The following is a 16,459-nucleotide window of genomic DNA, read 5'->3' on the forward strand; positions in this document are numbered from 1 at the left end:
CTCTCCCTGTCTCTCTCCCTCCCTGTCTCTCTCCCTCCCTGTCTCCCTCCCTCCCTGTCTCCCTCCCTGTCTCTCTCCCTCCCTGTCTCCCTCCCTGTCTCCGTTCCTTTCTCTATTGTTCTCTTCATGGGAAACACAACATGGGCATTAAGGTGGGCAGGGCAAAGCTTAGACATACTTCTCTTAAATACGCAATCATGAATCCAGTCCCATCTTTAAATGTCTGTTTGAGCAAAGTGTTTTAACAGAAGTTCCCACAACACCCTGAGGATGATAGACATTGGCAATAATGGGAAAGGTCATTTTGCATTCAGGTAAATAAGGGTGTTGATGGCTGTGGCGCTGGTGTTGACCTCTGTCAACATTGAAAATGGATACTTTAGAAAATGAATGACCTCAGACTTTGTATCTTAGTATATCTAAAGCCCAAATCAAACAGTTTTTTTTTTACACGTGTGAACGTGCGTGTACACGCTGGAATTAGAAAGAAAACAGACGGGCCGGAAGCCAACTGCGTCATGCGCTTCAAATTAGAAAGCGCGTCTATCTTTCTCGTACCTCCTCGAAGCAATGCTGCTAGTGAGTGGATAAACTGACAGAAAATAGACTTTGGGCATCAAGTCTGGAATTAACATGTATAGTCAAAGTTGTGTCTATTTAGTGTTGATAAGTTCAGCTGCCAGTACCAATAATACATATTTGAGACTTTATGCCTGCCTACCTGGGCTCTGAGTGGTGCTGCGGTCTAAGGCACTGCATCTCAGTGCAAGAGGCGTCACTACAGGCACCCTGGTTCAAATCCAGGCTGTATCACAACCGGCCGCGATTGGGAGTCCCATAGGGCGGCACACAATTGGCCCAGTGTCGTCCGGGTTTGGCCGGGGTAGGCCGTCATTATAAATAAGTTAAATAAAAAGGTTTTAAAAAATGACCTTTGTTGATTTTGAGCGCAGGCATATAGCCTAGGCAGGCTATGACTGGGAAACTGAAGGAATGAGACTAGCTGCATTCTTTATCGGAATACAGTGCATTCAGAAAGTATTCAGACCCCTTGACTTTTCCCACATTTTGTTACGTTACAGCCTTATTCTAAAATGGATGAAATACAGAAATGTCCTCATCAATCTACACACAATACCCCATAATGACATCACAATACCCCATAATGACATCACAATACCCCATAATGACATCACAATACCCCATAATGAGTGTTTTTAGATATTTTTTGGGACATTTTTGCAAAAATAAAAATAAAAAACAGATACCTTATTTACATAAGTATTCAGACCCTTTGCTATGCGGCTCAAAATTGAGCTCAGGTGCATCCTGTTTCCATTGATCATCCTTGAGATGTTTCTACAACTTGATTGGAGTCCACTTGTGGTAAATTCAATTGATTGGACATGATTTGGAAAGGCACACCTGTCTATATAAGGTTCCACAGTTGACAGTGTATGTCAGAGCAAAAACCAAGCCATGAGGTCGAAGGAATTGTCCGTAGGGCTCCGAGACAGGATTGTGTCGAGGCACAGATCTGGGGAAGGGTACCAAAAAATGTCTGCAGGTTTGAAGGTTCCCAAGAACACAGTGGCCTCCATCATTCTTAAATGGAAGAAGTTTCGATCCACCAAGACTCTTCCTAGAGCTGGCCGCCCAGACAAACTGAGCAATCAGGGGAGAAGAGCCTTGGTCAGGGAGGTGACTCTCAGAGCGGCAGAGTTTTTCAGCGGCAGGGACTGGGAGACTAGTCAGGATCGAGGGAAAGATGAACGGGGCAAAGTACAGAGAGATCCTTGATGAAAACCTGCTCCAGAGCACTCAGGACCTCAGACTGGGGTGAAGGGTCACCTTCTAACAGGACAATGACCCTAAGCACACAGCCAAGACAACACAGGAGTGGCTTCGGGACAAGTCTCAGAATGTCCTTGAGTGGCCCAGCCAGAGCCCGGACTTGAATCCGATCGAACATCTCTGGAGAGACCTGAAAATAGCTGTGCAGCAATGCTCCCCATCCAACCTGACAGAGCTGGAGAGGATCTGCAGAGGAGAATGGTAGAAACTCCCCAAATACAGGTGTGCCAGGCTTGTAGCGTCATACCCAAGAAGACTCAAGGCAGTAATCGCAGCCAAAAGTGCTTCAACAAAGTACTGAGTAAAGGGTCTGAATACTTATTTAAATGTGATATTTCAGTTTTTGCTTTGTCAATTTAATCCATTTTAAAATAGGGCTGTAACTTAACAAAATGTGGTAAAAGTCAAGTCGTCTGAATACTTTCTGAATACACTGTACGTAGCGAACACAACAATGGATTGTCATTACATTAAGTTGTTATAAACGCTACACCGTGTTGGACCCTCTCTACTCCAGCGCACAACATTTGACTGTTGGATGTGATTTCGGCCGAGGTAGTTTAAGCATGGCTGGTATCAGCTTTCATTTCTGATGAGTCTCAATGCTTTTTCCCTCTCCAGTTCTCAGGTAGTTTGTAGCAGATAATTATATTGTGTAAAATGTGACGTAATTTCAACAAGTTTTGCCTTGGTCATATGCCGTACACAGTCATAGGAGTTGAAGCTGCGGTTAAAACTCTCTTGGCAGTAAAACATGTGAGAGGTGTTGGTTTACAGCGACACTATTAACCCCACCAGTCTCTGAGTGTCTTGCATCAGAGTGAACCACAGAGGCCAGGGCCAATGAGGCGAGGACAGGAAGAGGATCTGATAGGTGGCTTAGAATCCCACATGAACTACAAGCTGCCATAATGATACAACCGTCGTCAGGGGAGATGGATAAACCTATGATGTGATTGGTCTTATGGACCAATTTAGTAAAACAGTAATGATACATTATAATACAGCTGTGTGTACCTTACACCACCAAAACGGCAAATCACACAATTTTAATCAATGAGTTATATATCACTTTAGTAATGACCTACAGTGAGGGAAAAAAGTATTTGATCCCCTGCTGATTTTGTACGTTTGCCCACTTACAAAGAAATTATCAGTCTATAATTTTAATGGTAGGTTTATATGAACAGTGAGAGACAGAATAACAACAAAAATATCCAGAAAAACGCATGTCAAAAATGTTATAAAATGATTTCCATTTTAATGAGGGAAATAAGTATTTGACCCCCTCTGCAAAACATGACTTAGTACTTGGTGGCAAAACCCTTGTTGGCAATCACAGAGGTCAGATGTTTCTTGTAGTTGGCCACCAGGTTTGCACACATCTCAGGAGGGATTTTGTCCCACTCCTCTTTGCAGATCTTCTCCAAGTCATTAAGGTTTCGAGGCTGACGTTTGGCAACTCGAACCTTCAGCTCCCTCCACAGATTTTCTATGGGATTAAGGTCTGGAGACTGGCTAGGCCACTCCAGGACCTTAATGTGCTTCTTCTTGAGCCACTCCTTTGTTGCCTTGGCCGTGTGTTTTGGGTCATTGTCATGCTGGAATACCCAACCACGACCCATTTTCAATGCCCTGGCTGAGGGAAGGAGGTTCTCACCCAAGATTTGACGGTACATGGCCCCGTCCATCGTCCCTTTGATGCGGTGAAGTTGTCCTGTCCCCTTAGCAGAAAAACACCCCCAAAGCATAATGTTTCCACCTCCGTGTTTGACGGTGGGGAGGGTGTTCTTGGGGTCATAGGCAGCATTCCTCCCCCTCCAAACACGGCGAGTTGAGTTGATGTCAAAGAGCTCCATTTTGGTCTCATCTGACCACAACACTTTCACCAGTTGTCCTCTGAGTCATTCAGATGTTCATTGGCAAACTTCAGACGGGCATGTATATGTATTCTTGAGCAGGGGGACCTTGCGGGCGCTGCAGGATTTCAGTCCTTCACGGCATGGTGTGTTACCAATTATTTTCTTGGTGACTATGGTCCCAGCTGCCTTGAGATCATTGACAAGATCCTCCCGTGTAGTTCTGGGCTGATTCCTCACCGTTCTCATGATCATTGCAACTCCACGAGGTGAGATCTTGCATGGAGCCCCAGGCCGAGGGAGATTGACAGTTCTTTTGTGTTTTTTCCATTTGCGAATAATCGCACCAAATGTTGTCACCTTCTCACCAAGCTGCTTGGCGATGGTCTTGTAGCCCATTCCAGACTTGTGTAGGTCTACAATCTTGTCCCTGATATCCTTGGAGAGCTCTTTGGTCTTGGCCATGGTGGAGAGTTTGGAATCTGATTAATTGATTGCTTCTGTGGACAGGTGCCTTTTTTACAGTTAACAAGCTGCGGTTAGGAGCACTCCCTTTAAGAGTGTGCTCCTAATCTCAGCTCGCTACCTGTATAAAAGACACCTGGGAGCCAGAAATCTTTCTGATTGAGAGAGGGGGTCAAATATTTATTTCCCTCATTAAAATGCAAATCAATTTATAACATTTCTGACATGCGTTTTTCTGGATATTTCTGTTGTTATTCTGTCTCTCAATGTTCAAATAAACCTACCATTAAAATTATAGACTGATCATTTCTTTGTCAGTGGGCAAATGTAGAAAATCAGCAGGGGATCAAATACTTTTTATACTTTTTTCCCCCCACTGTACATATGAAGTTCTAATGAACTGCCTTTACACTACTTCTGAACTGTTTAAGATGTTATCTTTGTCTGTGGACTACTCATTTGTCTCTCCCCCCCCCCCCCCCCCCCCCCCTCCAGTGGTGCCTCTGATCCTGAAGGCCGAATGGTCTATGATGAAAAGAGAGGAGCGTGTAGTGTTGGTTCTAACGTACGAGACGCAGCCTGCTACGTCTGTTGGGCCTTTGCCAGGGCCTACGAACCCACCGAGCTGAAGCCCTTCGTCACGCAGATCGCCTGGTAACACTCCTCTACTTCTTCCTCATCCTCCGGTCGGGGTCAATTCCGTTTTTAATTTTCTCAGTTCAGTGAATTGATGTCGATTTGAAAACTTGCGGATCTCAAAGTCGGATTCTGCCCTAATAATAGAGAAGGTTAAACATGGGCTTTTAGATTACAGAATGTTTCAATTTTTTTAATAAATGGTTTATTTAACCTTTATTTAACTAGGCAGGTCAGTTAATAACAAATTCTTATTTACAATGACGCCTAAGAACAGTGGGTTAACTGCCTTGTTTAGGGGCAGAACTACAGATTTTTACCTTGTCAGCTCGGGGATTCAATCTAGCAACCTTTCGGTTACTGGCCCAACCCTCTAACCACTAGACTACCTGCCTCCCCTACACTCTAACCACTAGGCTACCTGCCTCCCCTACACTCTAACCACTAGGCTACCTGCCTCCCCTACACTCTAACCACTAGGCTACCTGCCTCCCCTACACTCTAACCACTAGGCTACCTGCCTCCCCTACACTCTAACCACTAGACTACCTGCCTCCCCTACACTCTAACCACTAGGCTACCTGCCTCCCCTACACTCTAACCACTAGACTACCTGCCTCCCCTACACTCTAACCACTAGGCTACCTGCCTCCCCTACACTCTAACCACTAGACTACCTGCCTCCCCTACACTCTAACCACTAGACTACCTGCCTCCCCTACACTCTAACCACTAGGCTACCTGCCGCCCCTACACTCTAACCACTAGGCTACCTGCCGCCCCTACACTAACCACTAGACTACCTGCCGTCCCTACACTCTAACCACTAGACTACCTGCCGCCCCTACACTCTAACCACTAGACTACCTGCCTCCCCTCTAACCACTAGACTACCTGCCGCCCCTACACTCTAACCACTAGACTACCTGCCTCCCCTACACTCTAACCACTAGGCTACCTGCCGCCCCTACACTCTAACCACTAGACTACCTGCCTCCCCTACACTCTAACCACTAGGCTACCTGCCTCCCCTACACTCTAACCACTAGGCTACCTGCCGCCCCTACACTCTAACCACTAGACTACCTGCCCCTACACTCTAACCACTAGGCTACCTGCCTCCCCTACACTCTAACCACTAGACTACCTGCCCCTACACTCTAACCGCTAGGCTACCTGCCTCCCCTACACTCTAACCACTAGGCTACCTGCCTCCCCTACACTCTAACCACTAGACTACCTGCCGTCCCTCCACTCTAACCACTAGACTACCTGCCGCCCCTACACTCTAACCACTAGACTACCTGCCGCCCCTACACTCTAACCACTAGACTACCTGCCGCCCCTACACTCTAACCACTAGGCTACCTGCCGCCCCTACACTCTAACCACTAGACTACCTGCCTCCCCTACACTCTAACCACTAGACTACCTGCCGCCCCTACACTCTAACCACTAGGCTAGCTGCCGCCCTACACTCTAACCACTAGACTACCTGCCTCCCCTACACTCTAACCACTAGGCTAGCTGCCGCCCCTACACTCTAACCACTAGACTACCTGCCTCCCCTACACTCTAACCACTAGACTACCTGCCTCCCCTACACTCTAACCACTAGGCTGCCTCCCCTACACTCTAACCACTAGACTACCTGCCGCCCCTACACTCTAACCACTAGACTACCTGCCTCCCCTACACTCTAACCACTAGGCTAGCTGCCTCCCCTACACTCTAACCACTAGGCTAGCTGCCGCCCCTACACTCTAACCACTAGGCTAGCTGCCGCCCCTACACTCTAACCACTAGGCTAGCTGCCGCCCCTACACTCTAACCACTAGGCTACCTGCCGCCCCTACACTCTAACCACTAGGCTAGCTGCCGCCCCTACTCTAACCACTAGGCTAGCTGCCGCCCCTACACTCTAACCACTAGGCTAGCTGCCGCCCCTACTCTAACCACTAGGCTAGCTGCCTCCCCTACACTCTAACCACTAGGCTAGCTGCCTCCCCTACACTCTAACCACTAGTCTAGCTGCCGCCCCTACACTCTAACCACTAGGCTAGCTGCCGCCCCTACACTCTAACCACTAGGCTAGCTGCCGCCCCTACACTCTAACCACTAGGCTACCTGCCTCCCCTACACTCTAACCACTAGACTACCTGCCTCCCCTACACTCTAACCACTAGGCTAGCTGCCGCCCCTACACTCTAACCACTAGGCTAGCTGCCGCCCCTACACTCTAACCACTAGGCTAGCTGCCGCCCCTACACTCTAACCACTTGACTACCTGCCGCCCCTACACTCTAACCACTAGACTACCTGCCTCCCCTACACTCTAACCACTAGACTACCTGCCTCCCCTACACTCTAACCACTAGACTACCTGCCTCCCCTACACTCTAACCACTAGACTACCTGCCTCCCCTACACTCTAACCACTAGACTACCTGCCTCCCCTACACTCTAACCACTAGGCTAGCTGCCTCCCCTACACTCTAACCACTAGGCTAGCTGCCGCCCCTACACTCTAACCACTAGGCTAGCTGCCGCCCCTACACTCTAACTACCTGCCGCCCCTACACTCTAACCACTAGACTACCTGCCTCCCCTACACTCTAACCACTAGTCTACCTGCCGCCCCTACACTCTAACCACTAGACTACCTGCCGCCCCTACACTCTAACCACTAGGCTACCTGCCTCCCCTACACTCTAACCACTAGACTACCTACCTCCCCTACACTCTAACCACTAGACTACCTGCCTCCCCTACACTCTAACCACTAGACTACCTGCCTCCCCTACACTCTAACCACTAGACTACCTGCCTCCCCTACACTCTAACCACTAGACTACCTGCCGCCCCTACACTCTAACCACTAGACTACCTGCCTCCCCTACACTCTAACCACTAGTCTACCTGCCGCCCCTACACTCTAACCACTAGACTACCTGCCTCCCCTACACTCTAACCACTAGACTACCTGCCGCCCCTACACTCTAACCACTAGTCTACCTGCCGCCCCTACACTCTAACCACTAGACTACCTGCCGCCCCTGGCCAAATATAGTCCAACAAACACGTTTCACTTCAAGATCTCATTAGAATTGTCCTTAGTACTTCACAGCATCATAAATAACTATTACCGTAATTTCCGGACTATTGAGCGCACCTGAATATAAGCCGCACCCACTGAATTTAAAAAAAATAAAATATTTGGAACATAAATAAGCCGCAGGTGCCTACCGGTACATTGAAACAAATGGACTTTACACAGGCTTTAACGAAACACAGCTTGTAACAAAAATAAACAGGCTTTAACGAAACACGGCTTGTAACAAAAATAAACAGGCTTTAATGAAACACGGCTTGTAACAATAATAAATAGGCTTTAACGAAACACGGCTTGTAACAAAAATAAAAAAATTTGCAGGAAGCTTTAGTTGTCTTTTTGCACTGAGTCAATTCCTCACGCTGCTGTTTCCAACGTCTTATCATCGACTCATTAAGACCAAGCTCCCGTGCAGCAGCTCTATTTCCTTTTCCAACAGCCAGATCAATCGCCTTCAACTTGAAAGCTGCATCATATGCATTTCGCCGTGTCTTTGCCATGATGAGGGTGACAAAATGACTACCGTAATCAGAATGATGGGAAGTTTGAGAGCGCTCGATTTAATCTAAACAGTAAACAAAAAAGTTGTTTGACCTTAACCCGTTCGGCAATTTCATTGGTCTAATGAAAGCTTCATGCCTCCAAAAAACTGAGCACATCACAGAATGTGTTTTTTTGGAAGAAAGAAAATTGAAAGCGGGAAAAATCCATATATTAGCCGCGTCATTGTTTAAGCCGCGAGGTTCAAAGTTAGTAAAGTAAGATAAATCATCTCAGTTGTTGACGGCTGTGGACAGAGAGATGTAAAGACAGCTATATAGAGATAACATGACCTAAATGACACCCATGAATACACCACAGGCCTTTAGTGTCACAGCTGAATACACCACAGGCCTTTAGTGTCACAGCTGAATACACCACAGGCCTTTAGTGTCACAGCTGAATACACCACAGGCCTTTAGTGTCACAGCTGAATACACCACAGGCCTTTAGTGTCACAGCTGAATACACCACAGGCCTTTAGGGTCACAGCTGAATACACCACAGGCCTTTAGGGTCACAGCTGAATACACCACAGGCCTTTAGGGTCACAGCTGAATACACCACAGGCCTTTAGGGTCACAGCTGAATACACCACAGGCCTTTAGGGTCACAGCTGAATACACCACAGGCCTTTAGTGTCACAGCTGAATACACCACAGGCCTTTAGTGTCACAGCTGAATACACCACAGGCCTTTAGTGTCACAGCTGAATACACCACAGGCCTTTAGTGTCACAGCTGAACACACCACAAGCCTTAGCGCTGATGAAACCAAGTTAAATAAGGATTTTTATGCCTTGAGACAATTGAGACATGGATTGTGTATGTGTGCCATTCAGAGGGTGAATGGGCAAGACACATTTAAGTGCCTTTGAACGGGGTATGGTAGTAGGTACAAGGTGTGTCAAGAACTGCATCGCTGCTGGGTTTTTCCACGCTCAACAGTTTCCTGTGTGTATCAAGCATGGCCACCACTCAAAGGACATCCAGCCAACTTGACAACTGTGGGAAGCATTGGGGTCAACATGGGCCAGTATCCCTGTGGAACGCATTCGACACCTTGTAGAGTCCATGTCCTGATGAATTGAGGCTGTTCTGAGGGCAAAAGGGGGGATGCAACTCAATATTAGTAAGGTGTTTCTAATGTTTTGTAAACTCAGTGTAGCTGCCTGTTTCAAATTATTTTTGGATGGAATTTTTGGGGGGATTTTTACCTCTTATCCCTTTGTTGTTGTGAATAAAAGCATTGTCATATATGTTCCCATCTACACAAGGCTACTAGGCCACTTCTGCCTTCTTGCTATGCAATATTTCACCCACTAGAAACCGTGTGTACGCGTGGTCTAAAACCTGAAGGAGGATAAGCACTTTTTATAAATGCCAACTTTTGCGTGAAAACCGGTGCACTGGTGTTTTGGGAAATATGTGTACACACCGTTTTCTAAATGAGGACCCTGGTATTTTCATATCAGCAGTACGACAGCTGTAAGTTGTTATTCACTGCCTCAAACCAGTTCTTCTGTCTTTCTGTTAGCTGCCTGCCCCCCCCCCCCCCTCTCTATCTCCCATTCTCTCTCTTTGACTGATTATCCTCAATCTATCTCTCTCTAAATACTTTCTTGTTTGGTTTAAATCACTGTTTTAATAATAAAAATGTAATACCTCAACGAATACACATTTCTAACTGATCTACAACGGTATCATATGTACTGGGGTTGTTATCGTAGTTCCCAGTAACAACGGTATCATATGTACTGGGGTCGTTATCGTAGTTCCCAGTAACAACGGTATCATATGTGCTGGGGTCGTTATCGTAGTTCCCAGTAACAACGGTATCATATGTGCTGGGGTCGTTATCGTAGTTCCCAGTAACAACGGTGTCATATGTACTGGGGTCGTTATCGTAGTTCCCAGTAACAACGGTGTCATATGTACTGGGGTCGTTATCGTAGTTCCCAGTAACAACGGTATCATATGTACTGGGGTCGTTATCGTAGTTCCCAGTAACAACGGTATCATATGTACTGGGGTCGTTATCGTAGTTCCCAGTAACAACGGTATCATATGGACTGGGGTCGTTATCGTAGTTCCCAGTAACAACGGTATCATATGTACTGGGGTCGTTATCGTAGTCCCCAGTAACAACGGTATCATATGTACTGGGGTCGTTATCGTAGTTCCCAGTAACAACGGTATCATATGTACTGGGGTCGTTATCATAGTTCCCAGTAACAACGGTATCATATGTACTGGGGTCGTTATCGTAGTCCCCAGTAACAACGGTATCATATGTACTGGGGTCGTTATCGTAGTTCCCAGTAACAACGGTATCATATGTACTGGGGTCGTTATCGTAGTCCCCAGTAACAACGGTATCATATGTACTGGGGTCGTTATCGTAGTCCCCAGTAACAACGGTATCATATGTACTGGGGTCGTTATCGCAAGCCTCTGCTGCTCCTCATCCACACCTCAACGTATAGACTACAAGCCTCTATCTCTGCCTCTCCTCATCCACACCTCAGCATGATGAAACCATCTCCCTCTGGCTGTTAAGCCATACGACGTGTCTAACTGGTTTGGTTTGGAGCACTGTCCGGGCTTAATGTATTTCACAGACAGGCAGGCAGACGCTCCTTTGTCCCTGAAAGGATTTAAGGTGACTGAAGGTGGTGTTACTGTGGATGAGTGTGTTGTTTCTTGCCATGCTGAGGAGAGGGTGATGAGAGGAGGGCCTTGGTTGTCAGTCAGGTGTCTCTGGTGTACCTCTTAGCTGTGCATGACGCCACACCTGTCCTGCCTGTGTCTGCAGAGAAGTTGATGTTCATTTACGTGCCCTGCCCCTCCCTCCCTCCCTCCCTCCCTCCCTCCCTCCCTCCCTGGACATGTCTGGGCCTGTGGGACCCTGTGACTCTGCAGACTAGCTCTGCAGTGTCAGTTTTAACACCCCCCCCCCCCCCCCCCCCCCCCCACACACACACACACCAGTTTCTCGCTCCCTGCAGCCAGGTTTCGCCTGGCGCGGTTGGTTTCGGTGGCTGTTTGGTACCGGGGCTCAGGCAAGCTCAGTCCTGCTCCAGATTCATCAAAGCCTCATGACATTTTTACTCCACTTTAGTGTGGCATTTACATATACACACACACACACACACAAACACACACACACACACATGCGCACAGGGGGGTACGCACACAGACATTGTGCTTGGTCACTATTAAACACTGGAACTCACACAGGATATAAGGTGCAGGATGTCCCCAGGGGAACTCTCCTCCTCAGATAAGACTCTCGTTCTTTCTTTTCCTCCCCCCAGTCCATGGACTGTTGCCTCACTGAACCCACAGTTAGTCAGGGTTAGTGTCCAGGGACAGAGAGAACACAGTTAGTCAGGTTAGGGTTAGTGTCCAGGGACAGAGAGAACACAGTTAGTCAGGTTAGGGTTAGTGTCCAGGGACAGAGAGAACACAGTTAGTCAGGTTAGGGTTAGTGTCCAGGGACAGAGAGAACAGAGGTAGTCAGGTTAGGGTTAGTGTCCAGGGACAGAGAGAACACAGTTAGTCAGGTTAGGGTTAGTGTCCAGGGACAGAGAGAACACAGTTAGTCAGGTTAGGGTTAGTGTCCAGGGACAGAGGGAACAGAGTTAGTCAGGTTAGGGTTAGTGTCCAGGGACAGTGAGAACACAGTTAGTCAGGTTAGGGTTAGTGTCCAGGGACAGAGGGAACAGAGTTAGTCAGGTTAGGGTTAGTCTCCAGGGACAGAGAGAACAGGGTTAGTCAGGTTAGGGTTAGTCTCCAGGGACAGAGAGAACAGAGTTAATCAGGTTAGGGTTAGTGTCCAGGGACAGAGAGAACAGAGTTAGTCAGGTTAGGGTTAGTGTCCAGGGACAGAGAGAACACAGTTAGTCAGGTTAGGGTTAGTGTCCAGGGACAGAGAGAACACAGTTAGTCAGGTTAGGGTTAGTGTCCAGGGACAGAGAGAACACAGTTAGTCAGGTTAGGGTTAGTGTCCAGGGACAGAGAGAACACAGTTAGTCAGGTTAGGGTTAGTGTCCAGGGACAGAGGGAACAGAGTTAGTCAGGTTAGGGTTAGTCTCCAGGGACAGAGAGAACAGGGTTAGTCAGGTTAGGGTTAGTCTCCAGGGACAGAGAGAACAGAGTTAATCAGGTTAGGGTTAGTGTCCAGGGACAGAGAGAACAGAGTTAGTCAGGTTAGGGTTAGTGTCCAGGGACAGAGAGAACACAGTTAGTCAGGTTAGGGTTAGTGTCCAGGGACAGAGAGAACACAGTTAGTCAGGTTAGGGTTAGTGTCCAGGGACAGAGAACAGAGGTAGTCAGGTTAGGGTTAGTGTCCAGGGACAGAGAGAACACAGTTAGTCAGGTTAGGGTTAGTGTCCAGGGACAGAGAGAACAGAGGTAGTCAGGTTAGGGTTAGTGTCCAGGGACAGAGAGAACACAGTTAGTCAGGTTAGGGTTAGTCTCCAGGGACAGAGAGAACACAGTTAGTCAGGTTAGGGTTAGTGTCCAGGGACAGAGAGAACAGAGTTAGTCAGGTAAGGGTTAGTGTCCAGGGACAGAGAGAACACAGTTAGTCAGGTTAGGGTTAGTGTCCAGGGACAGAGAGAACAGAGTTAGTCAGGTTAGGGTTAGTGTCCAGGGACAGCGAGAACACAGTTAGTCAGGTTAGGGTTAGTGTCCAGGGACAGAGAGAACACAGTTAGTCAGGTTAGGGTTAGTGTCCAGGGACAGAGAGAACACAGTTAGTCAGGTTAGGGTTAGTGTCCAGGGACAGAGAGAACACAGTTAGTCAGGTTAGGGTTAGTGTCCAGGGACAGAGAGAACACAGTTAGTCAGGTTAGGGTTAGTGTCCAGGGACAGAGAGAACACAGTTAGTCAGGTTAGGGTTAGTGTCCAGGGACAGAGAGAACACAGTTAGTCAGGTTAAGGTTAGTGTCCAGGGACAGAGAGAACAGAGTTAGTCAGGTTAGGGTTAGTGTCCAGGGACAGAGAGAAGAGTGGAAGAGCCAACAGAGCTTGGGGCAGTTTCTCCCTCCCTGCCTGCCTGGTTGGTTGGGTGGCTGCCTGGCGGCCTGGTTGGTTGGGTGGCGGCCTGGTTGGTTGGGTGGCTGCCTGGTTGGTTGGGTGGCTGGCTGGTGGCCTGGCTGGTGGGTGGCTGCCTGGCGGCCTGGTTGGTTGGGTGTCTGGCTGGCGGCCTGGTTGGGTGGCTGGCGGCCTAGTTGGTTAGGTGGCTGGCTGGTTGGGTGGCTGGCTGGCGGCCTGGCTGGTTGGCTTGCTGGCTGTCAGAGGAACTGGGTATCCCTCAGCAGCCTAGTTCACACACCTACACCTTCCTATAACACTTAGAGGGAGGACAGAAAGAGATTGGGAAGGAGGAAAAGAGGGAGGACAGAAAGAGATTGGGAAGGAGGAAAAGAGGGAGGACAGAAAGAGATTGGGAAGGAGGAAAAGAGGGAGGACAGAAATGGGTGGATGATTTGTAAGGAGAGAGAAGGGATGTCAACGGTGTGATTAAAGAGGGGGCCCGGAGTCAGTGACTACAGGAGGGGGCCCGGAGTCAGTGACTACAGGAGGGGCCCGGAGTCAGTGACTACAGGAGGGGGCCCGGAGTCAGTGACTACAGGAGGGGGCCCGGAGTCAGTGACTACAGGAGGGGGCCCGGAGTCAGTGACTACAGGAGGGGGCCCGGAGTCAGTGACTACAGGAGGGGGCCCGGAGTCAGTGACTACAGGAGGGGGCCCGGAGTCAGTGACTACAGGAGGGGCCCGGAGTCAGTGACTACAGGAGGGGGCCCGGAGTCAGTGACTACAGGAGGGGGCCCGGAGTCAGTGACTACAGGAGGGGGCCCGGAGTCAGTGACTACAGGAGGGGGCCCGGAGTCAGTGACTACAGGAGGGGGCCCGGAGTCAGTGACTACAGGAGGGGGCCCGGAGTCAGTGACTACAGGAGGGGGCCCGGAGTCAGTGACTACAGGAGGGGGCCCGGAGTCAGTGACTACAGGAGGGGGCCCGGAGTCAGTGACTACAGGAGGGGGCCCGGAGTCAGTGACTACAGGAGGGGGCCCGGAGTCAGTGACTACAGGAGGGGGCCCGGAGTCAGTGACTACAGGAGGGGCCCCGGAGTCAGTGACTACAGGAGGGGCCCAGAGTCAGTGACTACAGGAGGGGCCCAGAGTCAGTGACTACAGGAGGGGCCCAGAGTCAGTGACTACAGGAGGGCCCAGAGTCAGTGACTACAGGAGGGCCCAGAGTCAGTGACTACAGGAGGGCCCAGAGTCAGTGACTACAGGAGGGCCCAGAGTCAGTGACTACAGGAAGGGCCCAGAGTCAGTGACTACAGGAGGGCCCAGAGTCAGTGACTACAGGAGGGCCCAGAGTCAGTGACTACAGGAGGGGCCCAGAGTCAGTGACTACAGGAGGGCCCAGAGTCAGTGACTACAGGAGGGCCCAGAGTCAGTGACTACAGGAGGGGCCCAGAGTCAGTGACTACAGGAGGGCCCAGAGTCAGTGACTACAGGAGGGCCCAGAGTCAGTGACTACAGGAGGGCCCAGAGTCAGTGACTACAGGAGGGCCCAGAGTCAGTGACTACAGGAGGGCCCAGAGTCAGTGACTACAGGATGGCCCAGAGTCATATGTAATCATACATTCCTTCAGGTTGTTGTTGTTGATACAATGTCAACTTGTTGAATTTTGGTTCTCAGCCCAGATTAGGTTGTTTTTCTTCAGTTGGTCGACCAAGAAACTGGCTAACACTTTACTTGAGTGGTAGTTTAGTAGTTCATACTTTTATCAACAATCACAAAGTCAAACTTGGGTGATCTGTTTTGTTCTTCAAGGGTTTTCTCCTGTCCGGTCATAGCAATGACTTCACTGTGGCCCAACACCCAATACGAAGGCATTAAGGTAATAAATTCACCTGCCTGGCTGTGTATCAGTGTGTTTATCTGTCCATCTATTTGTCTCTCTCTCTTTTCAGTGCTCTGGTGATCACTGCTGTGTTTGACCGAAACATCAACTGTTGTAGAGCTGCATCAGTGAGTGACCACTCCTAACCCTGTCATATCTATCAGATCTCACTACGGACTATTATCTAACTACTGTCTCTTAGACCCTGTCATATCTATCAGATCTCACTACAGACTATTATCTAACTACTGTCTCTTAGACCCTGTCATATCTATCAGATCTCACTACTGACTATTATCTAACTACTGTCTCTTAGACCCTGTCATATCTATCAGATCTCACTACTATTATCTAACTACTGTCTCTTAGACCCTGTCATATCTATCAGATCTCACTACTGACTATTATCTAACTACTAAACTGTGTATTTTTCTCTTTCTCTCCCAGGCTGCCTTCCAGGAGAATGTGGGAAGACAGGTTTGTGAACCCAGTTACCAAAACCATAAGTTATTAGTTATTACATGCTATGATACACAGTACATTTGAGTTATAATGATCACCTACCATCCAGGTGGAACTGTAACGTGCCCTGACTGTCACTAAAGTCCTTTAAACAGATCACCTACCATCCAGGTGTAACTGTAACGTGGCCTGACTGTCACTAAAGTCCTTTAAAACAGATCACCTACCATCCAGGTGTAACGTGGCCTGACTGTCACTAAAGTCCTTTAAACAGATCACCTACCATCCAGGTGTAACTGTAACGTGGACTGACTGTCACTAAAGTCCTCTAAACAGATCACCTCCAGGTGTAACTGTAACGTGGACTGACTGTCACTAAAGTCCTTTAAACAGATCACCTACCATCCAGGTGTAACTGTAACGTGGCCTGACTGTCACTAAAGTCCTTTAAACAGATCACCTACCATCCAGGTGTAACTGTAACGTGGCCTGACTGTCACTAAAGTCCTTTAAACAGATCACCTACCATCCAGGTGTAACGTGGCCTGACTGTCACTAAAGTCCTTTAAACAGATCACCTACCATCCAGGTGTAACTGTAACGTGGCC

General features: G+C 48.6%; 1 protein-coding gene across 1 annotated transcript in view; it reads left to right on the top strand.

The window, feature by feature from the left end:
* Nucleotides 1-16,459, top strand: part of LOC115208269 (tubulin-specific chaperone D-like) — a 72,565-nt gene that overhangs the window by 31,171 nt on the left and 24,935 nt on the right. Inside the window, 4 exon segments of the mRNA XM_029776206.1 lie at nucleotides 4,674-4,696; nucleotides 4,699-4,832; nucleotides 15,460-15,517; nucleotides 15,837-15,866. Coding sequence (XP_029632066.1) covers nucleotides 4,674-4,696; nucleotides 4,699-4,832; nucleotides 15,460-15,517; nucleotides 15,837-15,866 — 245 coding nt within the window.

Source organism: Salmo trutta, chromosome 1, assembly GCF_901001165.1.
Source record: "Salmo trutta chromosome 1, fSalTru1.1, whole genome shotgun sequence".
Classification (NCBI taxonomy): domain Eukaryota; kingdom Metazoa; phylum Chordata; class Actinopteri; order Salmoniformes; family Salmonidae; genus Salmo; species Salmo trutta.